Genomic DNA, 25,451 nt, shown 5'->3' on the forward strand with positions numbered 1-25,451 from the left:
TTTATTAAAAACTAGTTTGTTCTTGGATGGAATTACATTTTATTGGACTCTACACATACTTTGTCACAGGAAACTCTGTTGGCAATACTTTTCCTGCAATTGTTTGTAATTTTATAGTTGAGTTCATAATTATGGTGGTACAGTTAATCTATGAATGTCAAATACATGTATGCGAATCACCATATGAAGAATATTTAATGCATGCTGAAGAAATTAATGAAATAAAATTACATTTAGATAGTGATTGGACCTCTAATATACCATTATTTTGGTTAGGTATATTTTGAATGTTTAAGTAATCCTTGATAGGAATAGGACTTCAAGCATTTATTGTTTTTACATAGGTGTTCCCTGATCTGAGGACTTGGTGTGAAAAGAGACGGATTCATTTGGTGGACTGTGATTTAAGATGGGTGAGTACATATACTGTCTTTTACACTTTAAGGAGAATGAAACCCTGAGAAGTAGTCAGCTTACTTAAAAACAGACAAATCTCCCCCCCCCCCAAAAAAAAAAAATGAAAGTTTGAGAAAAGTTGAGCAAATATATAAAATATTTGGGGAATTTGAATATTTAGATCACTGATGAGGTTAAGTAAATAGAATATATATTTTATGGACAAAGAGTTTTTACTATCATTAGAATGACCGTAGATACAATGTTTTGAGGTCATAATTACACAAAGGGTACAAAGGGGAGAGTAATACCCTACTTCTCTGACATCACAAATATCTTGGTCGCATTGCCAATGAGAGGATCTTCATAGCATTAATGATCTCAATACTTAAATAATTGTCTTTGTTTGATTTTTCATTGATTTGTTTTATGTTTGTTTAATAGTTGTTTGGGGGGGGGTTGCTGTTTATCTGTTCCAAGGGTTTCATTCTCTTTATTAACTTGTATAGCAAGGTAAGAACTTGTTTTCAATATTATTGATTTCAGATCCACATAATTGCATGCAGTTCATATATTGTCATAATGTATACCAGGTATGTCATGCAAATGTGCATGGTGGAAGCATAGATTACAGTTTATAACTGTGTGCAATAAATCACAGTTCATATCCATAAATACCTTGTTGGCTTGGGTATTACATTCCATTTGAATTTATGATTTTTGCTCTATGATCATTAATTGGCCTACTGCTGAAATTTATGAACAGAACGTTATATAGTACATGACTTGCAATGCTGTTTTAGCTTTAAGATTTTGGAGTCTCCAGTTCTATGTGGATCCTCATTTGTAATTGGCAATGCAACTTCCAATAATTGCTGAGCTATTTCCATAACATGTTATACTGTTACATTCAAATGTAAGTTAGAAGATTTCAATTTTCAAGTTTTTCTTTGATTTCCATCAAACTTGATGGTTCTTTTGCATTGCCAATTTGAAAACTAGTGATTTCCACTCAGGGGTACAGTGAAATGAAAATAAATATTCTCTGTATAAGGGGCTATTTTCACCTTTTATTCAGCATTCCAAATATCAACCAAAGTACCAAACAATCAATAGCTTGAATTCTCAAGGTGGTTTCAGTTTTACCATCATACATGTAGTAATACAGGGGACTATTAAGATGTATTATTACGCTTCATTCGGGCATGGATTAAGCACCCTTTGCCAAAAGTAGGCATTTTTTATTGGGACCTTTCATTTAAGTATGAGATGCAATGAGCCTAAATGTAATATGCATGATGATTTTATGTTTCCTATAGCCTATATCCTCGTACATAGGAAAATGGTCTGGATGTACCCATACAATCATTTTTAATGTCACCTTGTGGATATTGCATGAACTGTTCTCATTTCATGCCATGAACATAACATAAAGACCAATTAAAGGTTAGGGACTTTTCCTTCATGTAAACCCATTACGTTTTGTAACACAATTTGATTTGGGTAGGCCCTTTAATACCATGTATTACCGTGTACACAAGCAGAATTCCACGCTGCTTGAGAAAAAAGGATGAAATTATCAAATCTATGGCCAGTAATCTGAAGTCCAGTTTAACTTCAGCCAAGGTGTAAGTCCAGGCTAAAGTTGAGGGAAGCTACATGTATGAGTGTCAAGAATTTGTGTACACTGTAATGCTTCTTTTGTTTATTTACGGGCAAGTCCAAGAAAAGGTCACCCTGGAAGGCAAAATTTCATCTTTAATTTAAGAAGTTATCTTTGGTGGGGTAAGAGAGTCCAAATGTTGAATTTTAAAATTTCATCAAGAAAAATTTGATAATATGCATATTTATGCTAATTTGGGGCACCTAATTTGCATAATCAGTAAAATGGGCGTTACGTATGGGACAATTATAAAAACTCATAGAAAATGAAAACAAAACTTCTGAGATTTAGTCACAGGTGGGACATGGACCCCCTTACATCTTATTACTTTTGGCAGAAAAAAGTGGTGTCATCTAATTAATTATGCAAATTAGGTCTTGTCCAAGGATGGAATGTCCCATACGTAACATTTTGAGGATGTTTTTTTAAGTTATTTCTCATAATACAATACTTGTATTGTTGCATCTCTGGGAAGTTCTAATTTATTAAGTATGAAAATGTTATACCACAAAAAGTTTCAAAAATGGAGTTTACTTTTTAATTAAAAGTTAATTAAAAAATTGTTACGTATGGGACAACATGTTACGTATGGGACATTTACACACAATGTCAATGGGGAGATTTGTGTACAAAGTGAATGGAGAAAAACAAATTTGAAGAGTGCTCTAAAAACTGATTATTTACCTTTTCTTTAGTTTTTAAACACTGATTTATTATGAATACTGATTAATGAATACAATTGAAGCACACAAAAAATGTGAAAATGGAAAAATATGAAAAAATAAAAACAATAGAAATACATAAGAAATTCATAAAACCATGAAAAACAAGGAATAAAAAGGTTGAAATGGCTAATTTCCCCTTCAGTGATATCAAATATGTCTCAGTAGAACATTTAAAAAGAAAGAAACTCTTTTGTTATTTCCATATTTTAAATTATTTCAATTTTTTGAATTATGGGGAAAATTGTGTACGTTCTCTATGGGGACAAAATGTCCCATACGTAACATGTCATTAATTTGTTTAATTAGAGTCTGTAATTAGAGGGATTTGGCTTATGACATGAAACTTGCCATAAATATACTATAGTATTGAGACTTCTATCACACTAAGTTTCAAGTTGTCAAGTGAAATACTTTCAGAGAATTCTCATCTTGAAACAAATGTATTAAAAATTGTCTTTTCTCTGCGTCCCATACGTAACGGGGAATCTTTTCGCTCTAAAAGGTCAAGATCAAGGTCATATGTCACAATTTTTTGCATGATTATTCTTCTCCTAGATGTCTACCATCATGAGGGTATTCAATCTAATCAAAGTCATTTAACACTATTTTTCAGGTCATTAAAGCCTCTGAAATGTCCCATACGTAACGCGCGCGAATTCTTGGACTTGCCCTTACATCCTTCTCATGGTTTAATCAGGAGAAAAAAAACTATTGTATTTATATTTATAAAAGATATTTTTCAAAATATATTAATGCGAAACGTGATGATACATGTAAATTGATCACCAAATGCTGTATTTTGCTCTGTCTGCTGTATAAAGGTAACATAGTTCAAAATGAGGACGTATGCACAGAAAAATCAATCAACACAGAGCCACACTTATAATCTGGCATGCATTTCCACGTTTATAGAATTTCTCTGGCATATTGAAAACTATAAATGTACACTGTAAGTAACAGCGTCAGCATTACACTTGAACACACAGTTCGGAATCAGGGTTGAGTGCATGCATGGACAATGAATGGAGCGATACCAATAAAGTGGTGAGGAATATACAAAATGTGTGTCATGGTAACAGTGTCAACAATAAAGCAATGGGAGTATAGATTAGTCCTTGGGCTTGGATGCCACTAAAGGTCATTATTAGAATGTCTGCCATGATACTTAGATGTACTCACGCAAAAAGATTCTAGTTTTGAGTTGTGTCAACCCCATTTTATGAAATTATTGTTAAAAGGGAGTAATTATTCTAATTGTGTCCATTAAAAAATGTGTGCACATGCACAATGACAATGAACCTGTACAATGGCATGGACTATCCCACCTCTGCCACCAAAAGTACACTTTGGAATTACAGCTACATTGTCACTGACTTTGAGGAATAATTTTTGCATGTAGAGATATTGTTCAATACAGTATAACATCATGCATGTCACTTGTCAGTGCAAAAACGCCCTTAGCAGCATGCATGAGGGCATTGCCTAAGGGCCGACGTGGTGCACAAAAATGATTTGCTGTGGCAAGAAGGCTCTGTGTCCGACACAATGATATGTACATGTAGGGGAGATCGGGTTTAGTTGAAATGCAGGGTAAGTTTAAACATTGTAATTTTGATAGCAATAAATTGAGGGCAGTATTGCATAAATTTATTTTACAGATGTTAAAGAAAATTACAATGTTTCAACTTACATGTACCCTGTGTTCCAACTAACCTCTATCTCCCCTACTGTATATTGCAGCTGTTTGTTGGGTAGTTTGGGTTGTAGCTAGACTTGTAGTAGCCCTGCTGATGAGCTACATCATGTTCATTGTGTATATGTAGCAAACATCTACTTGTGACTGCATAAACAGATCAAGTCGGAACACAACAGAACTTTCTTGAGTCAGAAATTTCCGATTAAAATAAAAATCACACTATTTTCTACATGAATTCATTTTTCATAAAGATTTATTCAGTGAGCATATCTCCTGAAACTTTGCAAGCCTTAAGGTCAGGTAGTTGTTTTTTCTCTCTTATTTTATTGCAATTTTACAAGTTTGACTTTCTTTTCTGAAGCACCATCATGAATTATTATTATGGGGGAAGAAAACTAAATCATGAATGTGCTGCACATTCATGCTTTACATATTCATTCCTTATTTCAAATACAGGGTGTTCCAAAAGAAACAACATTTAAGGAAACGCTGAGGACATGGTTGGAGAGATAGACACCATCGTAAATGATTAGTATTGAGTAAAAATAATCATATATTTGTGTATACACGCTTAACATTTATTCCTTATTTCAACTACAGGGTGTTCCAAAAGATACAACATCCGAGGAAACACTGAGGACATGCCTTGGAGAGATAGACAGATGCTACCAAGATAACATCATGCCATTCTTCCTCAATCTCACAAGGTAAATTTTATTGTGATACTGTGTACCTTCTGGCTTTCTGTACTTGTCCTTTGGCCCCAATGCTGGAGATGAGGATCTATGGAAAAAGTGTAAACTGAAGTCATAAATAACAAGATATCATATAAAAATAGATATCCATGTTTACGGCCATTTTTTACGGCTAGGGCAGTAAATTTTTCTACTTTACCAATCACAGCACAGTTCAGGAACCAATTGCAATCTGTCTTTGGTAAAGAAATATCGGAAATGTTTCATAGACCTGGGGGGTGTTTCACAAAGATTTAAGTATGACTTAAGTCGCACTTAAATGCCGACGCGTACATGATATGCAACGCGCGATCTTATTGATAGATACGCATTAGTGCGTGTCCTCATGACACGATCTGACCAATGCGGTCAAGCCTTTCATACCGTACGCAACTCGGTATTTAAGTGCGACTCTAAGTCATACTTAAATCTTTGTGAAACACCCCCCAGTTCATACAATGTACGTAATGCACATTTTTACATGTTTAAGAATAGTGTTAAATGAGACACCCCAAATAATTTGATATTATCAGTATTTTGCATTATTGCAAAAAAATAATGAATATTCCATAACTGATTAATGTATTATCTTTATGTCGTAGGAACATGATATGACCACAATATTGTCGATTGTGAAAAGTTAATTACTATTTATTGACTAAAATGCTGCTTTGTATAGCGTTTACCCAGCTTAAAACTTCGTAAGTTGGTATGCAAATGTCCGCTCTTCATGGACAAACACTGATGAAAGCATTTCTTTCATTTCTCCCCTCCATACTCTTACAGAATTGCAGGTCATAATGAATGAATTTTCAGACTTTGCAATATAATTGATTAACATTGCAAATTTTATCAAATATCGACCAGCACTAATTTCCGATAACCTGTATCAACTTCAGACAAATAATTAAACTTGAATTGAGAGATGCTTGTGAAAGTACAGGTATTTTAATGTACAGAGATCAGATTCAACTTAAGCTGGTAGAAATAAAAATCATTGAGAATCTGACAAGTACATAGAGTAGTGCTTAGTTATGAAGAGCTTTATGATTCCCCCTCCACCCCATCCACCCCCCACTCATGGCGGTGGGAAGCGGGATGCTGAAGCATCCCCAAGATTTTCCCAGGGGGTGCTGCGTGTATTACTTTCCATAGGCAGCACCTCCTGGAATAAGCCAGTTTGTAGTTCCTTTCTGTGCATGATCAAAAGATTGTACACATGATCAGAGGACCTCATTTGTACTAAATGACATGGTGGTTTAAAATCTAATGAGATAAGCACCAACTTTGATGTCCTGATTATTCATATATTCTTTTGAATCCACGAACACTGGTATTCCACAGTTTGGGAAATACATTGTGCAAACATGCTATGATATGCATTCAAAGTAGGAATGCAACAAATAAGTGTTCATTGGTGTGCTATTCTAGTCACCTGGTCTATTAAATTTCTTCATCCTGCTATGTAAGGCAAGCTTAGGTAATATCTTGTTTGAAATCTGTCTATCATAATGAAAGAAATGAAAGGTCATCTGACCAAAATTGTCCAGAAGTAACTACGAACTGGTCTGATTCTGGTAGGTGTGTCAAATTGGAGAAATGTATGGAAAATGAACAAGGTTTTAATGTTGAAACCTTTTTATTTTATTTTTTTTGCTTGTTGAATTTACTTCAGCACCCCCAGCAAAAAAAAAATCGTTCCCAGGGCCCTGCCCCCACTCCCAATTGGTCTGCCCACACAGACCCTTATTAAAACTTTAATCATCAAGTAAGTCTTGAGACAAGATGGAAAGTCCCAGTCAGGTCCTTTGGGCTGCACATTCATACCACTTTCCTCAAGCAAAGCTCACCAAAAAACCCTAGTCTACAGACACAGACCTTTAGTTTCACTATTCGCATAGTGCATAATGCAGGGTCTGAAGTAGGGAGACTAGATATACCTTGTACTGTAGCTGACTCTACCATCAGACAGAGGGTTTGGAGTCTAGTCTTCACTCTGCATTATTGTTGGTTTAAAGTGTCAAATAAGAGTCTGTGCTTGCAGACTAAAACTACCCCTAGATTTTGTATCTCTAAAAACTAGATACAAGACCTTTATTGTTTGTTCTTCTTTTTTTTCCAGTGAGCGTTGTGGCTGGATTCCCACAGCTCATGATGTACCAGAGGCATTGTCAAGAGAATACCGTTGGGTCCATGGTCTTTCAGTCACAGAGATGGAGATCCTCCATGGAGCGTACAGGATAGATAATCCAAATTGTAAGCATTTGCCTCTCTGTACTAGATATGTTATACCCTTTTTAGACAGGCTAAAATTTCCTAAACCCCGTACTATTGGTGGGGCTAAATGGCAATTTAGCCCCACCTATAGTACGGGGTTAAGCTTAGCCCACTTTCGTTTTACACAGCGTTTTTGCAAAGTGGGCTAACCTCACCTATAGTACGGGATTATTTGGCCCTGCAAAAAAGCAGGGTTATCCCACCAATTGCGGTGCTAAGAGCAATAGTACGGGGTTAAGATCGCATGTGTAAAACGAAAGTGGGCTAAGCTTAACCCCGTACTATAGGTGGGGCTAAATGGCAATTTGGCCCCACCTATAGTACGGGGTTAAGGAAATTGTAGTGTGTGTAAAAAGTGTACGAGTGAAATAGTACGGGGTTAAGGATAGTACGGGGTTAGCGATAGTCCGAGGTTAAGAAAATCCTGTGTAAAAAGGGCATTAGGGAGGTGGGGGATAATTTAAGTATTCTGGAGATGATGATTTTGGTGGTGGTAATGGTGGTGGTGGTGGTGGTGATAAGATGATGATGATCATGATCATGATCATGGTGACGATGATAATTATGATGACGGTGATGGTGACGATATGATGATGATGACAACAAGGATCATGATAATGATGATCATGGTGGTGGTGATGATGATGGTGATAGTGTTCTGCAGATGATGATAATGCTGCTGCTGATGGTTTGTGGTGGTGTTGGTGGTGGTGGTAGTGGTGATGATCATGATGATTATGATGATGATCATGATCATAATCTTGATGATGATGATGATGATCATGATGATCATGATGATATTGATGGTGATGATGAGGATGATGATGATGATGATGATGATAGTGGTGGTGGTGGTGGTGGTGGTGGTGTGGTGGTGATGATCATGATGATTATGATGATGATCATGATCATAATCTTGATGATGATGATGATGGTGATGGTGATATTAATGATGAAGATGATGATGATGATGATGATGACGATGATGATGATGGTGATGGTGATATTAATGAGGATGTTGATGATGATGATGAAGATGATGATGATGGTGGTGGTGGTGGTGTGGTGGTGGTGATTATTCTGCAGGTGTTCCTGATAATGATTGCAGTGGTGGTTTACTGCTGATGAAGATAATGTAGCTGGGGGAGAAGCTTTGTCATGATGACTACAGTCAATCTTCGTAATCACTTTCCATTTCCTTTTCTATGACTTGCAGCTTTCTTCATGATTAGGGACCAAAGTTTCTTGCAGATGATGATGATGATGGTGATAGTGTTCTGCAGATGATGATAATGCTGCTGCTGATGGTTTGTGGTGGTGTTGGTGGTGGTGGTAGTGGTGATGATCATGATGATTATGATGATGATCATGATCATAATCTTGATGATGATGATGATGATGATGATGATGATGGTGATGGTGATGGTGATGGTGAGGATGATGATGATGGTGGTGGTGGTGGTGGTGGTGATGTGGTGGTGATTATTCTGCAGCTGTTCCTGAGCACTACAACTGGTAATGATTGCAGTGGTGGTTTACTGCTGATGAAGATAATGTAGTTGGGGGAGAAGGTTTGTCATGATGACTACAGTCAATCTCCGTAATCACTTTCCATTTCCTTTTCTATGACTTGCAGCTTTCTTCATGATTAGGGACCAAAGTTTCTTGCAGACACTACCGTCTGAATTCAAAGATGAGTTTGTTGACCCTAACCCTATCGCCCCTCATAAGATGGAGGTTCTGAAACAAATGCTGAGGGAAAGGCTGGTAAGTAGGCATGTACCTGTTACTAGTAGGAGATGAGCAGACTTTGACATCTTCTTTTTAAGCAGAGATATATTGGTGCTCAAAAGTTAGTGAATCCCACCAGAAAATTAATATATTTAAAGTGTTAAAAGGTGTTTACAGAGTTAGATATTTAATTGTCGAGTCAGATGATGGAATATTATATGTAATGAAGATTGCTTCTCTGGGCTCGCCGAACATTGTTCTGTTGTTGTCTACATTCAACACTCGGCATGAAGGAGTGCATCTTGTGGTAGGGATCACTAACTTTTGAACACAACCGAGTTTGTTTTTTCTGATTTTCATATTGATGAAAATGAATGAGGCAACATCAAATTAAATGTAACTTCCATTTGGTGCTAATGATCATAAAATAAGTTTAAATTACCCATGAAAGACCACCCAAGTGTTGGTATTCATAAATGTAAAAAAAAACTAGAATTTAATTCGTCATGCGGACGAATTAGGTGGTCTGTCATGATTTTTCATTCAGAGTCGGCTAATGTATAAAATGAATAATTTAGATATGATTGATAATCTTGATTCTAGACATCCTAAGAATAAATTTTGACCATTGCTCAATGTGATTATTAATGTTTCCCATAGACTTTACACGTAAGCAATTTTGAGAATTACAATTCCAATATTGCAAGTGAAAAACGGGCATGATCCCGGCATCTGATCAAAAAGTGGAGGGCACATTACCGAAAGCCCAGAATCTCAGCTATAACATATTAAAAGCTCCGGCAAAACTGACCAGAAGAAATGGAGATATGGCTCACGAAATAGAGGAATGTCGAATCTAGTTTTGAGAAAAAGTCATGTCCCATAGAGATTACACACAAAATACATGTGATATGAAAAAAACAATTATAATCTGTTTTATCTTGCTAAATTTTAACTTTCATACCTTTTAATCATCATAAAGGATCATGTAAGAGGTGGCAAAAAGAAAAAAAAAATGAAAAAAAATCATCTTTTCTACCCCAGGAATCGAACCTCCGCCCTCGAGAAAGCAAGTCAAATGCGTTATCCATTGAGCCACGATATTCCCCATAGAGATTACACGTAAGCAATTTTGAAAATTACAATTCCAATTTTGCAAGTGAAATACGGGCATGATCCCGGCATCTGATCAAAAAATGAAGGGCACACTTCCGATAGCCCAGAATCTCAGCTACAACATGTTAAAAGCTGACAAGAAAAAATGGAGATATGGCTCACGAAATAGAGGAATGTCGAATCTAGTTTTGGGAAAAAGTCATGTCCCATAGAGATTACACGCAAAATGAGGAAAAATTACATGCCTCTTTTCATCGCTGTTTTACGCAATGATGCGTTTCTCAAAACGAATATTCATCTTAACTGAGGAGAAAGAGTACATTATAAACTACAACATATTGAAATCTGGGCGAAAAATGATCTATATTCGAGAAGTTACAGCCAAATTTGCATAAATTTGATGACGTCATTTTTGAAAAAAATGAAATTTTTAGTTTGGGCGCCTATTTGATGACGTCACGATATAATTTAGGGACAATGGTGACATGAAATCAAATCTACAACTAATACTCTATCGATATATCAAAAAAAATTGGGGGTCAACGGACTTTTTAAAGAGCTACAGTGAATTTACAATAGGCATGTTTTTGCCCATATATGGCCTATTGTGAGAGCTCGCGCGCACACGTGCTGCAAAGTTTAACGGGTGTTAATTTCGTTATTAATGGTTGTAGAAGGTTGATCAAGGTATCAAATTGCTCAGAATTTTATTAGCAATGCAATGATATTAAAAAAACGGTTTTTCTGCGTTGTGTTATGGTGTAACGCGCGGAAACGCGCGCGCATACGTGCGCGTGCGCAAATTTTTGAAATGCTCAAAATGACCTGAAACGTACCCAAAAAATTTTATAGGTCATTTGGACGATTTTTTTACCTTTGACGCGCGCGTACGCGCGCGTCATGACCTCTACATGACCTTTGATGACATTGACAGTTGACCCTTGACATGAAGTTAATGTCATGTAAATATTGTTAATTTTTGATAATTGATAATGAAGATATGATCAAATGAAGAATTTTACAAAATGGCGCGTAGATGACGTCATCATTACCATATGACCTTGAAAAGCTTATTTTGCCGTCTCTATGATAGATTCTATATATGACGAAAAAATCAGCAAAATTGATTCAGCCAATTTCGAGAAAAGTTGGCGACAAACATAGGTGCCAAGAATAAAGAAAGAAATAAAGAAAGAAAATTCTGACGAAATCAATAGGTGATCTGTCAGAGACAGACCACCTAAAAAACAAATGTGAGTCAAATATTATTGGTCAATAATGAGTATTTGCTGAGCAATTAGCCAAATAAGCTCGGAATTCAATGAGTTGATGGGCCTTTTTGCAAGCACTACCATTGCATATGGCCATGTCTGTTGTTCAGCTGGTGGTTTTCAGCACACTCTGGTTTTGGTCTAGATTTCATCATACTATCTTTATGTATTTGTATTTTTGAATACTTGAAAGAACTGACTAAAAAATCATTTCATAAAGATTTAGAAATCAATTATAAAATTTTGTTTAAACGTGAAGTAGACAAAAATTTCGTTTTACTTCTGACCATTGCACTTTGTGCATTCACAAAGTCATTGTTTCAAGAAACATATCTGGAAAAGAAAAGAGAGATACATGTAATCTGACATTCATATTCTTAACAGAAATAGAAAGTAGAGTAGAAATGAAAGCTGGGTACAGAAAAAGATATGTTTATTTACCCAGAGAAATTACTGAATACGTATGAAACTCAGTAACTCTTTTGTTTTCACTTTATGTCTTCAATATGTTATAACTCATGTAAGATTATTGGATGATTGCATTACTATGTAATTGTTTTGTATCGATATAATTTTTCAAAATGTCATCTCATCATTTTTATAATGTGTTATGTTGCAATGGTGTAAATAAATCCTTTAACTGGAGGTAAAAAAAAATCTTTATGTATTTTCTGACAGCTAACCATGATTTTGAAGCCTTTCTCTCTCATTGCCACAACTGTAGATATGGCTTTAATATTGTGTTCATATAGTATGTAGTTTCACAAAGATGGGTCGACGTTGCATTTCATGTACACTTAGTATGCTTTGTTAAACAATAATTTGAATGCTAAATTGATTAATTGGAGTTGATTTTTTTTTCTTTAATATTTTGTGGTTTGTTTCTATAGGGATCACGTGTGCACTGGTACAATGTGGAGTATTCTGGGGTTGATGATGATGGAAAGGTAGAACTTAATGGTCTCCAAGAGAACTTTTCCAAGCTTGTAAGTAATAAAAGAACAATCAAATACCACTTTTGTTATTACATAAACCTGCTTAATAATATTTATTATTCATTTAGCTCCATCTGTGTAACCACTGATTCAACAGTGCACAATATATTACCCCAGGTTAAGCTCTGCCTTGTGTTTCTAGCACTTGGTAAGGTTCTATGATATTTGCTCTGGCGACAATTGCTCCGATGGAAAATTTGCATGTTAAGCTGAATATAAAATCTAACCTCCAAAACTACATAAATCCTAATCATTATCTTCACATTGTTCTGAATCAAAAACTCTATTACGACCCTAACCCTATTAAACACAATGCCCATCTGAGATATTAAGACAGGAGCAGATGTCGCAAGAGCATATGTTGCGTCACCCTTGGTATACCCAACAAATTATTCCTGGGGGTATTCATTCACCCACCTGGATGGAATTCAGCAAAGTGTGTAGAAGACAATCGTACAGTTAAGTCAACCGTAGGCAATGTAGTCGCACGTGGCTGTAGTTGGTAACATCCTAGTATATGAACTACTAGATTGTGTGTTTCAAACCTGGGGCTTGTTAGGGTCACAACTATTGTAGCTTTGCCATCATGGTAACTACCATGGTAACAGGGCTCAGCAGCCAATCGCAATCAAGGTTTCCATGGTAAATACAATGATAGCAAAGTTACCATAGTTATAAGTCATTATGAAACAGTTACTTGTTCTCAACTTTTAGAAACGGACAGTTTTAATAGATTCACAATGCAACCATGATGCTCCTATTTGGCAAAAATGTATATGCGCAATTGCAAAACAGCTACTCTGTCTTGTACATGACATAACAGCTTTTTGTTTCAAGTCATGTAAATGCAGTGTTAGACAGAAGTTGCATTTTTAATTTCAACTAGGCTTATTGAGTATACATGTAAGTACTCCACCAGCCTTTGTGACAACTGCAATAAATTGATCTGTTAGCTTTTGACACTAGGTTATTAATTGAAAGTGGCATGATTAACTTGCATTTTACTTTGTAACTAAAACTGTCTTCACTTTTTGTTGAACTTGGATTAATTAAAGAATTTCAATATTTTTTCTTTTCATCTTGCAGGTTTATGACTTTTTCCTGAAAAGAATTGAAGAGCAGTACCCGCTTCTGGAGACCAATCTTGACCCTTACCAAGCAGTCAAAGAGGCTCATGAAGTAAGTAAGAAGATAGTGATGAAATGACATACAGGTGTATTACCCATAACTCTTGTTCTTCTAGTCTTACCATTTCATGCACTGACATTTTTCAGGATTGCAAATCTGCATATTCCAGATTTGAATGTGACTACTAAGTTGGATTAGAGAATAGGCAATCCCATACAAGCCCAACCTGCTGTTTGTCTCTGTTTTCCAATTATTTAAGGAGGATTTTGAATAATCTCCAATGATCATGACTTTGAAAGATCTTGAAGTGGGGTATGAAGAAATGAGAACAAAATGGGGTTGGATGTACAAAATGGTGATAAATCTTATGCTTTTGCTCCAGGTAATTGGTTTGCCAAATGCATCCTTTGGACCCTATTTTTAGCTGCTAAATATATTTTAATGTGGGATCAAACTAACTAACACTTTGTGCTGGCTCTCATTGATTGTGTGTTGTAAATGGTTATTCTTGGAATATCCCATGTAAGATAATTATCAGTAATACCGAGGTTGAATATGCCTATAATTTTGTTTCTGTAAGAGAAACTAAAATGGTTTTGAAAGGAAAGATTCCAGATGGGTGTTTCATAAAGCTGTTCATAAGATACAAATGACTTTACGCACGACTGGTGATCCTTGTGCTAAATGATATCCCTGTATAATTGATTTATGACATAAGAACATGTTATAGCCGTGCGTAAAGTTGTGCGTAACTTTACGAACAGCTTTATGAAACACCAACCTGTTTTGCTACGTGCTGATACAGTTATTGTGATATGAACGTAATGAGTAATGAATCAGTGTGTTCTCATTCAGTCGGGTTTATATTACAAGACTACATCGCTCAGAGTGTTGCATTATGGGTAGCGAATCTGGCCAGATGTGAGTAGTTGATGACTTGAGATGGGGCTATTAAGGCTGCTGGGTGTTTGCCCTTTAAATGACGTAACCCTAGAGCAATAACCATAAACCTCAATCTTCCCTGCAACCTTTCAGTCATTCCTGAAGAGTCGCGGAGGCTCAGTGCTGGGTAGGAACGAGATCCTTGAACAGATCCAGACCTACGTGACGAGTAGCGGAGACAACAGGGCTCTGGTGATGAGCGGAGGTGCAGGCTCCGGCAAGTCCTCCATCATGGCACGGACAGCGGACGTAGCGCAGACAATGGCCTTGAACAAACGCATCCCAGGGTATGTATGCTAAAGTTGATGGTTCGGTGACATTTGTTCCAGTGACAATTGCTCTGCTATGATTCCTTCCACTATCATAAAATCCTGTTGCAACCCTTACCCTAACCCTATGGCCCGTATTCTGAAGCCAGGTTTAACTTAAACCATGGTCTAAGTCTGGTCTAAAATTATGGGAAGCCAAAAGTGTCAAAATTTTTATTAAGTTGTATGTTTCTAATTTTTCACTGTGCTCTTTCCTGATTCATCGATGGTGAAGACAATCATCTATTTATACTTGTTAGACAATTATGAATGATTTGAGAGCCAAATGAGCTGATTATGATATGTTTACTATTAGTGATTTATGTAGCAATTGGCTTTCCATAACCACAACTTTAAACCTGAGTTTAAATTAAACCTGACTTCAGAATACGGGCCTATATCTTAGACGAAATAAAGCTCGGAGCAATTTTTCCAGAGTCACCAATCTAATTTGCACTTACAGGTTGTCCCTGAGGAAAATAACAGTAATAATGTCAATTGGTAATAAATGTACATGTTGGTATGAATTGTCTACCATCATGTAAGCATTCATATACTCAGATTTTATTAAATGTTATCATTCCTTGGAGTCATTGGCAGCTCCATTATGAGTTATAAAGTGCGGCTTGCTCTACTTTTTTTTCCTTTTCTCAGTGGAGGTGAAACGGGTTGGCATGTCTTCTACCATTTTGTAGGAGCTATCCCAGGATCGACTTCCCTGGAACTGTGCCTCAAACGGCTTCTCAAGGAGCTCAAAGCTTTCAATGTAAGTATCTTTCTTGTCCCTTGTAGAAATAATCTTGACAGCAGTTTGTCATAAACTAAGGTAAACCGGAACATTGGTGTCACATGTCCCAGAGTGACAGTGCATGTTAACAGAAGTGAATTTTACAAAGAAGTAGTGATGGCAACTAAAAACCAAGACATGGGAATTGTTGAATAAAACTTTTGCCATAAAAAATCCTCTGAAAAATAAATTGTAAAAAACTGTGGCAAACAAAATTATGCCATTGACACTAAACCATCTGACTGTTGATTTTTGTTTGCAAAGTTTATTTTGCTTGACCTTTTGGCTGTCCTTCATTGGACTCCTTAATTTTTCTGCCTCCTCCCCCCCCCCCATTTCCTGGTGATATTAGTGTTTTGTATCCTCTGTAGAAACTACTATATAAGTCCAGCTATTTGTTTTATTATTATTATTTGTAATATTTGTATTTTCAGGAAGCCACCATGCCCAAGAATCTAGAGGCCTGCTGTCAGCTAGCCTGCGGAGTTCTGTCAAACCCCAAGACACAACCACTCATCGTTATCATCGATGCTCTCAATCAGGTATATATATTCACACTACTTTAGAAGAAGTCTTGATGTCTTTTATGATACACCAGCCATGCTGTAATTTCCTTTGGCAAAAAATTATCCACATTGTGCTGCACTCGACCCTGGCCGGAATTTATTCCTTGAAATGCCACAGTGCTGTAAAAGGCTGTGGGGCTAAAGCCAGGGTAATAATATCCAATTAAGCACATAGGGACGCTTCAGCAGTGATATGCCCTGTTAAAGCATGTTGGTATTATTATACTGTGTGATCATTACAGTTTTAAAGTTTGTTTCCTTAACCTCTTGCTTAATGGAACTTGGTAATCCCTGTACAAAATCTATGGGGGTTAAAGTATTTGGTAGTCAAGAGATTAATACAGATAAAACATTGATTCATTTGGATGCCATGTCCTCTCATTCCCCAAGTTTTGTCAAGAAAAAAAATATATATACTTGCAACTACTTTTTCACCATACACATGTATTTAACCATATATATGTATGTGATATTCCTTCTATCCGAGTTTGATGATGACAAGAGCAAAGCTGTCCTGAGTTGGCTAACCAGAAAGCTCCAGCCATGATTAGAGATACACTGCCCCATAGGCACTCTAGGAGAGGGCCAATACATTGTTACAACTATTTTTAACCTTATACATATATGTGATATTCTTTCCATTTTAGTTTGATGATGACAAGACCACATCTGTCCTGAGTTGGCTACCTAGAAAGCTAGCCCCTCAGGTTAGGGTCATCTTAGCCATGATTAACGATACCCCGCCACATAAGGAACTCCACGAGAGGGCCATCAAGCCACAGGAGATCATTGTCACACCCCTAGACATGTCTGCAAGACAGGTAAGACCAGAAAGAAAGATAACGACTCCTTGAAATTACCTCTCCTCCCCACCCCCCCCCCCCCCCCTTCCAACACACACATCTTGTTTGGTTCCATGACATTGCTCCGGTGACTATTGCTCCAATGGAAAATCTGCATGTTACGACTAACACAAAACCTAACCTCCAAAACTAAACAAACCCTATCCTTATTTTTACATCTTTTAAGACCAAAAACTCTATTACAATGCTCACTCTAATCCTATGCCCTCTGAGACATTAAGACCTGAGCAGATGTCGCAGAAGAAAATGTTGTTTCACCTCTTGTTGTCATCCCTAGTTATTCATCTGTAAAGAAAACCAATCTGGCTTCCATCTATATATGCTTCATTTTATCTTGAGTGCAGGGCTCAACATTAGCGGAGGCCCATGGCAACCAAAAATGAGAGTCTATGCCTACCAAAATTTTGTTAGATTAGTGATTTCTATTGTTTTGGACCACCAGAATTGCCTTGCGGGTCACAAAAAATATGAAATTGATAACTTGGTCAGACTGATTGAGTCACCAAGAAAATAAGTTGGTGATGGTAAAGCCTTGTTGAATGTATTTTGTTTGGCTTTATAAAGAATACTCATTGATAGTGTGACCTTGATTAGATGTTGCTAGATACCTTTGAGAAGTACCAGACGATACAACATTTACAAGTTTATGATTGAATTGGTTGTCATTATCTGTGCAAAATAAGAAAGAGGTCTGAAGTGCACATATTTCAGAGCATTGCTTGTGAATGTGCTTGCATAGAGTAGTATTTATTTGTATGAATATGATATTCTTAGAGTTGGGAATCAACTCAGTAAAACACATCGGGCGGTATTCTGATAATTAAGTTTAACCCTAGTCTAAACTAGAGTTTTAAGTGACACTTCTATGGAATGCTGGCTTCATAATATTTCTTTCATATTTGTGGCAATTGTAATGTATCAATTACTTTTAGAATTTATTGTTTTTTATTATATTTTTCTATTCTTTCCATTTCATGACTCAGTTTATTTTTTCACAACTTTTTGCCGCAGTAAAAGAATGATTTTTAATCATTGTCAAATGAGTTGACAGGTGGCTTTCCATAAAATTGTGGTTTAAGTTAATCCAGGGGCCTGTAACACAAAACTTAGCAATGATCATAGAACATTTTTCTACGATTCATTCCATTGACTGCAATGTACAATCAATCGTAAAAATCAAGCATACGATCAATCGCTAACCTTTGTGTTACAGGACCCTGGTTTAGCTAAACCATGGCTATCAAAATACCACCCAGTGTTTATCTGATCTTATCTTTGACCTTAAACCTTCTAAATAAGGTATGACATGTTGCTTCTTCTATTTTTGGTAGCAAATTGTCACAGACATGTTGGGTAAATACAACAAGAAGCTAGGAGAGGATCAGATGGCCAGCCTTCTGTCTAAGGAATCTTCCCAGAATCCTTTGTGGCTGTCAGTAGCCTGTGAAGAGCTCAGGGTGTTTGGTCTGTTTGCCAAAGTGACGGACAAGATCAACAGTTTGGCAGATGGCCTGTTAGAGTAAGTAGAATGGCCAATTGAGTTGTGAGAGTGATAAGTTGATCATGAAAAAAAAATTCTCTAGACAAATTTTCTTCAGGGAGCATTTTCTTGAGGGGTTTCTTCCTTTGGGTAATGATTGAGTTAGTTGTCACTGTTGACGATTTCCTACTGTGGGACGTCATGGTCTAGTTGTTTTATGACACTCGTCTTTCAATCTGAGGGACATGGGTTTGATTCCTAGCCATGGCATGTTAAACTTTCAACAAGAAATTAACCCACATTATGCTGCACTCAACCCAGGTGTAGAAAGAAAGAAGAAATTCCTTGAATGCCAGAGCGCCTGTAGGCAGTACAGCCATAGCCGGGGTAATGATAGCAGCATTCTGTATCCTCAGGCAAAAAGGGCTTCAAAAATCCTGCCATTATTTTGCGATTGACAGATTTTCTTGGAGAAGTAATGTGATTTGAGATAGATATTGTCAATTTATTCAGGGGTGGTTTTCAGGAGGAAACTTACCTTCAAGTTTAGTGATTCCGGAGGCCTTGTTTAATAAAGACCTGCAACTCCTGCCATTATGGAAACTACTCTGGGATCCTTGATTATTATTCGCAACAAAGCCGTGTTACTGTGGTAGTAGTCATATTGGCAAATTTACATTAGTTTTAACTCTATAGGAAACAAGTCCCAGTCCAGAAATGTTGGGACATGTTTTCCCACCATATGAGCTATGAAGAATAGTATCTCTAACGGGTCGATTCCGACTTCCACACCTCTCTACAGGTTACTAGAGCAGGTGTTTACTCGCTTTGAGGAGGAGAATGGAGGCATGCTCCTCGTCGCTACCCTCTGCCTCCTGGAATGCTCCGCTACGGGTCTCCTGGAGACAGAGCTCCTTCTAATCCTTGGAGATGAAGATAATCTCATGCCTGCAGATAAGGATGAGGACAATAACAAAGGTGAGTCATCTGAACGGACCAAAGGGTCTTCCATAAAGTGATTTTTTTTCTCTCTCACAGCTGTAATAAACTACTGAAATCTTTCCATGCCTGCAATTCACTTATTTATCAAAATATTTTATTCAAAAGAAATGATCAGTATAAAAGAGTAACGTTTACTCTTTCCCATGGTACAAAAATAATCAATATTACTCATGGAGAAAGTGGTTAAATCTTTGAGAAAGAAAGTCTCACAATTCACGAGATTTTGAAGGGACATGAATTCAGCCATGAGAGGACTTGGATAAATCTTGCTCATTTGCTCATTAACACAGGGGCTTGCAGACTGACTGCATATGCAGTTCAAGGGGTCTTTCCTAATGTGATTACTTTTTTTATTTTTCTCTCATTGCTGTTATAAACTACCGAAATCCTTGGTTTTGATTGGCTGAGATCATGTGCCCTGTATTTCAGTTTACATCATTGGCAGGATGCTTTGTTGGCTGTTTCCAGTTAGAGGCCCGATCCCACCGCACTTTACGGATGCAAAGAGGATGTAAAATGTAAAAGAATTCGTGCCATCCATTTAAAAACGCTTTCCATCCGTTGTGTACTCATTGTATACGTGTTTCATACGCGCTATCCATGGAGCATCCATCCACTGTGATTTTATCAGCGCAAAAAGTTTTGAGCTGCACCAGAATGTAAAACGTAAAAATATTGCCATCCATTGGAAAATGTTTTTATTCCGTTCTGTACTCATTGCATACGTATTTCATATGCTCTATCCATTGTAGGCCTACTGAGAATTCATTATGACTGTTACATGTTTTAATCTTATAACCAATATCTATTTGATTTTTTTGTGGGGAGCAGATCGTGGAGAGAAAGAGAAGGCCAACAAAGATGCTTCTCCGCTCCCCGCAGCCAAGTGGGCCGTGGTATACAGAGCACTGAAACCGTTCATCAGGCCGTTCGGTGATAGCGGAGAAGGCAGGCTGGATTTTTACCACAGAGCACTCAGCAAGGCAGTCAGAAAGAAGTATGTGGTGTCCACTTTATATCCGTAAACTAATTACAAAAACTAGTCAGTTCAATTAAATTTCATTCATCATAAAGAATACGGTCAACGAAAATCATATAGATAAAAAAATACAAAGACAAATAAAATGTAGGCGCAACATTTCTGATTGAGACATTTTATGAGAGTTAGGATCTGCTGGGAAAACAAAGTCTTACAAATGCAGACCCTGAACATACAATATGTTAACATAGAAAACAAAGCTAAAAAAAAGTACATACATACATGTCTGCTTAGAAATGTGTGAATTATTTTTCTATTTTGTTTATGGCATACCTTATGGATAGACAATTGTAAATTTCTTGCAGGCTCCTCAACATTTTTTTATTCTTTTTTATATTTCTATGAGTGTGAGAATTATTATTACTCGTGATTTTATGATGATTTGTAATAATTAAATAAGGTTAATTGAAAGCTAGATGTTTGAAAAGCGTCCAATAGTTCAAATGCAGTCTCTGATCAATTTTATACTGAGTCTGGATCCCAAAGTTTATCCAGTTTCCATGATACAGTGCATGTTTGGTATGAAAGAGTCCATAAAGTTGAATATAACTTTACAAATATCCACCAAGGGGGAGGAGGTAGATTCTGGAGCATGTTCAGTGTCATGGAGCCTTTAGTCATTGTTAACCCTTCGCACATGAAAGTTAAAACAATACACATTTGTATGATTGAATTGAAAAAACCTAGTTATTTTCTCTGTCACTTCCTTAGGAATACGAGTGAAGTAGAATCAAATACTCTATAGATTAATTTCCAGTATCAGTAATGCATTAAACACATAAAATGCATAAAATTTTAGAACTATTGTCGTTGTTATCTTTCTATAATGTTGGTTCTTTTGTGTTTGCCTTCTAAAGGTACTTTGACAACACAACAGCCGCACGAGTATACGACAGGACATGGTGGCACAAAAGACTTGCAGACTTCTTCACTGATGTTAAATCGGTCGAAAGGAAGGTCGAGGTAAGCATTCATGAACACCTTGCGCGTAAGTTAGAGCGACTTTAAGAACAACTTGTGACCCTTTCTTAAGTGCTCAATAATCACCAATTGACATTGAACAGTGAATGTCATTTTACCACAAGAAGGATCACCAGTCATTCTTAAACTTGCAAACAGATTTATGAAAGGGCCCCCTGGGCAGTGATTTTTACTGACTTTTTCGCTCTTAGCCAATCAGATACGAGGATTTTCAGTAGCTTATAACATTTAAAGTCAATGAAAATCACAGGCTATTTCTAGTAGAGCTTCCTATATAACCGATTTTGTTTTAAAGTTACTTATGCTCTGTTCCATTTTCTCTTCATACCTTTTTCACTTTTACAAACAGACCTAACTGGCAGAGTTCCATGCAGTAAAAGCTATATATTCCAAACTTTGTCAGATTGCAATTCAAATTTTATAACCTTGAATAGACTCCACAAATTTTCGTACTGTTTGCTGATTGTTGAAAGTCTATGGGGAAAAAAATATATTGCAAAAAAAAATATTTATTCTGCTGCAAATATACAATAAATAGATTTATCTGTAGCAAATCAGATTACAATCCTGCTTGCAAGAAGCGACCAGCTAGCAATTACAAATTTATGATTATTTCCAAGACTTATGAAATGATGTTGCTACCGAAAATAGACTTGCTATTGATTGCAAGTTTCTTGCAATGTCGCTATATTTACTCCTCAAGAGCACTAATCCATGTTGAACTGATTCTTGACCAAGTGTCTAGTCTAGTTTATACAACTCCCAAGAATGTTCTGTTATTTGATTGGTCCAAATCGGATCACATGATATTCAGCGAATTGCGCTATTACATCCAAAATGCATGATCCAGCACTCTGACGTCATACCAAAAGTACTATTCCTGCACTCTGACGTCAGGGTGCAGGATAGCGCGAGATCTGGATATATCTAGAATTTAGATCAAATTTAGCATTCAGGCAACTCGGTAACATGGGAGAAGGGGGGTCGTACAAAAAAAACAATGCACACATTCTTGTGTATAGAGGACCTAAATAATGAACTCTGTGCTTGACTCGCCAAATGGATATACTGCACTCGGTCCTGCAGACCTTGGTGCGGTATATCCATTGGCTCTTCATGCACGTCGTTCATTATTTGGCCCTACATGCACGCACTTACGTGCATTATTTGTATAATTTTCTATGTTCTGATTTTCTGTTGTAATGTAGGAACTTCCCATTCATCTGCTGGCCATCCAGGACAAGAACAGGCTGCAGAAGTTCTTGACTGACTGGGAGGTCTTTGACAATCTCTACAATGAAGACTACAGCACAGTACTTCTCAAGTACTGGAGAGAGGCAAGTTTATCCTAAACCCCTTTTAACTTTAAAATGATTGCCCCCGTCAATGAGTCATGAAAGTATCAGCAATGTACAAACAATCCACAGGTGTTGCCCATTCTTTTTTTAGAGGCTCTCAAATCTTTTGAGTTTTGAGATAGTAACTGAGATTACCAGACATGAGGATTTCAAGTTATGAAACCATGATTTTTAATACATTTCCAAAACTAATTGTGCTTCCATCCAAAAACACAAATGAATGTATGATTATCATTGCATTCTTATAAATGTATCAAATGTAGTTTAATTGATGATATCAATTTAAAATAAGGGTTTAATTCAAACTCTTCATTTTATAGTTTTCCATAAACCAATGTTGATTTGATTTGATTTATTTATTTCTGTTTCACAATAATATAATGAACATAACAAAGCAAGGTTGAAAATACTACGAAATATAATATGTATATATAAATAATAATAAATTTGAAGAACACAATTGAGTAAATAAATTTATCTGAAATGACATTTGTATTTGAATTTGAAATTAAAACGGAGGGACTTGCTGAATAAAGCAAAGCTTGTACAGGAGGCAAGCCCCTAACTTAGTTTCAATATAAAACTACAACAAATAAATATTGGGTCGTAATAATAAATTTGTTTAAAAATGTTATAAGAAAAGTAGTCAAGCCTAGATTCCTCTTCACACTTATCGTCAAACGCTTTGGAATAGCAGCACCCAATACTTGGAACAACATACCAAAAAGTATTCTTGAAATTATCAGTACCCCTACTTTCAAGAAACACTTGATGTCCTATTTCTTTAATGTGTGATCTATGTTTTCTATTATTTTCCTTGACACTTTAGTGCCAACAGCCTGAGTGATAACATGATACCAAGTATTAAAGTGCAGTTGAGTATATGCACATAGTAACTACGGTATATACAGGAACATATTTTAAGTATTTTATGTAAACCTACGTAAAGCGCTAAAATGCAAATATGAATAATTTTCTTAATTACAAGTTTTATTAGTAGTACTTTTACTAAAATACAAAATTGCATGGTAATACAGAGCATATACATAGGTTTGTATTGCATTTATTTATTTTATTTATAACCTTTCAGACTTCGTTCTAATGAAAACACTTTAATTTTACACATTCCAAGAATTGTTTCAAAAAGGCGGGAAAGTAGTTTTGATTTTTTGTGGTCCCAAATTTGGAACAGTTTGCTTGCTCATCTCCAGTCTAGAACTTCTGTAGAATTGTATAAACAAGACGTTTAAAAACCTCCATTTTTGTTGTAGTGTAAATTTTGAGAGCCGTATGTAGCGCATAGAGCAGTTTTAGAGGATTGTGCGCTATATTAACACCAGTGTACTATTATCATTATCATTAAATGAATATATATCTTGTGATGTATGTTTTAGGGCTTTGGTGCAGAGTGGCAGGATAAAATGCTTGAGAAGTACAAAGAATCAATGCAGAAGTTTGCTGATGAGCATGATTCAAGGGAAGACATTGCCAGAAGATACGAACATGTTTCCAGGGTCATGTAAGTCACTTATACTACTACTTGGAACTGTCCTTCCAGGGTCCCAATTTCATGACATAGAATTGAATTATTTATTTGTTCAGAGTTGATTAAAAAAAATATGTATGAAATGGGTATGAATATCTGTTCTCAAATCTGTTTTCAATGAATAAATGTGTTTATATTGCAAATGGTTTCAATTTCTTGATGTTAATTTTGACTTCATAAAAAATAATAAAATGAGAAGGATCTCAAAGTATTTTCACAAAACTCCATTAGGATTAAGTGATATACTTCAAAGATGAAATATATTTTGATAGTATAAGTAAAATGTGAATTTCTACACTAACCATGAGTCCAAGACAAAGTGAGCATAGCTGTGCAACATTGATAAAATTTACTGTTTTGTAGCCATTTCATGTAACATATCTATGGAAAAATCTTAATGGACAAATTTTGCAGTTTTATAGCAATATATATTTTTTTATTAAAAGAGCTATACAAAGGAGAGAAAATGACTATAAAAAAGGAGAGAAAGTGGGAATTTGCTCACTGTGGGATCATGATTATTGTTGTCATATTGGTCGAGTTAACACTTCTGATTTTCCATTGATCCCATAGCAACCAGTCCGGTAAGCACATGCAAGCCTTAACGCTGCTTGAGAAGGCAATGGAGATAGAACTATCAGAGCTAGGAGCAAGACCTGAGCGCATGGTGGAGCTTTATCATCTAGCATGTACAGTATATGATGAGGTAAGGTCTGATTTGTATCTTTTAAAACAATTTACCAGAGCACCATGTGGAGTGTTATAGAAACAGTGGATAGAAGAAAAGAAGAAGTGGATAGGCAAGAAAGTGGAGATTTGAGATTAGAGTATTCTTTCTTGAAAATAG

General features: G+C 36.3%; 1 protein-coding gene across 1 annotated transcript in view; it reads left to right on the forward strand.

Moving 5' to 3' along the window:
• The window catches only part of LOC121424081 (telomerase protein component 1-like), a 42,966-nt gene that overhangs the window by 9,154 nt on the left and 8,361 nt on the right, over positions 1 to 25,451 (forward strand). The window contains exons 3-19 of the mRNA XM_041619666.1: positions 345 to 413; positions 5,081 to 5,187; positions 7,337 to 7,470; positions 9,128 to 9,258; positions 12,500 to 12,595; positions 13,691 to 13,783; positions 14,768 to 14,961; positions 15,637 to 15,748; positions 16,204 to 16,311; positions 16,983 to 17,156; positions 18,530 to 18,717; positions 19,481 to 19,656; positions 20,512 to 20,677; positions 21,577 to 21,682; positions 22,909 to 23,037; positions 24,453 to 24,577; positions 25,178 to 25,310. Coding sequence (XP_041475600.1) covers positions 345 to 413; positions 5,081 to 5,187; positions 7,337 to 7,470; positions 9,128 to 9,258; positions 12,500 to 12,595; positions 13,691 to 13,783; positions 14,768 to 14,961; positions 15,637 to 15,748; positions 16,204 to 16,311; positions 16,983 to 17,156; positions 18,530 to 18,717; positions 19,481 to 19,656; positions 20,512 to 20,677; positions 21,577 to 21,682; positions 22,909 to 23,037; positions 24,453 to 24,577; positions 25,178 to 25,310 — 2,241 coding nt within the window. The remainder of the gene's footprint in view (positions 1 to 344; positions 414 to 5,080; positions 5,188 to 7,336; positions 7,471 to 9,127; positions 9,259 to 12,499; positions 12,596 to 13,690; positions 13,784 to 14,767; positions 14,962 to 15,636; positions 15,749 to 16,203; positions 16,312 to 16,982; positions 17,157 to 18,529; positions 18,718 to 19,480; positions 19,657 to 20,511; positions 20,678 to 21,576; positions 21,683 to 22,908; positions 23,038 to 24,452; positions 24,578 to 25,177; positions 25,311 to 25,451) is intronic.

This window comes from Lytechinus variegatus, chromosome 11, assembly GCF_018143015.1.
Source record: "Lytechinus variegatus isolate NC3 chromosome 11, Lvar_3.0, whole genome shotgun sequence".
In the NCBI taxonomy this organism is placed as follows: domain Eukaryota; kingdom Metazoa; phylum Echinodermata; class Echinoidea; order Temnopleuroida; family Toxopneustidae; genus Lytechinus; species Lytechinus variegatus.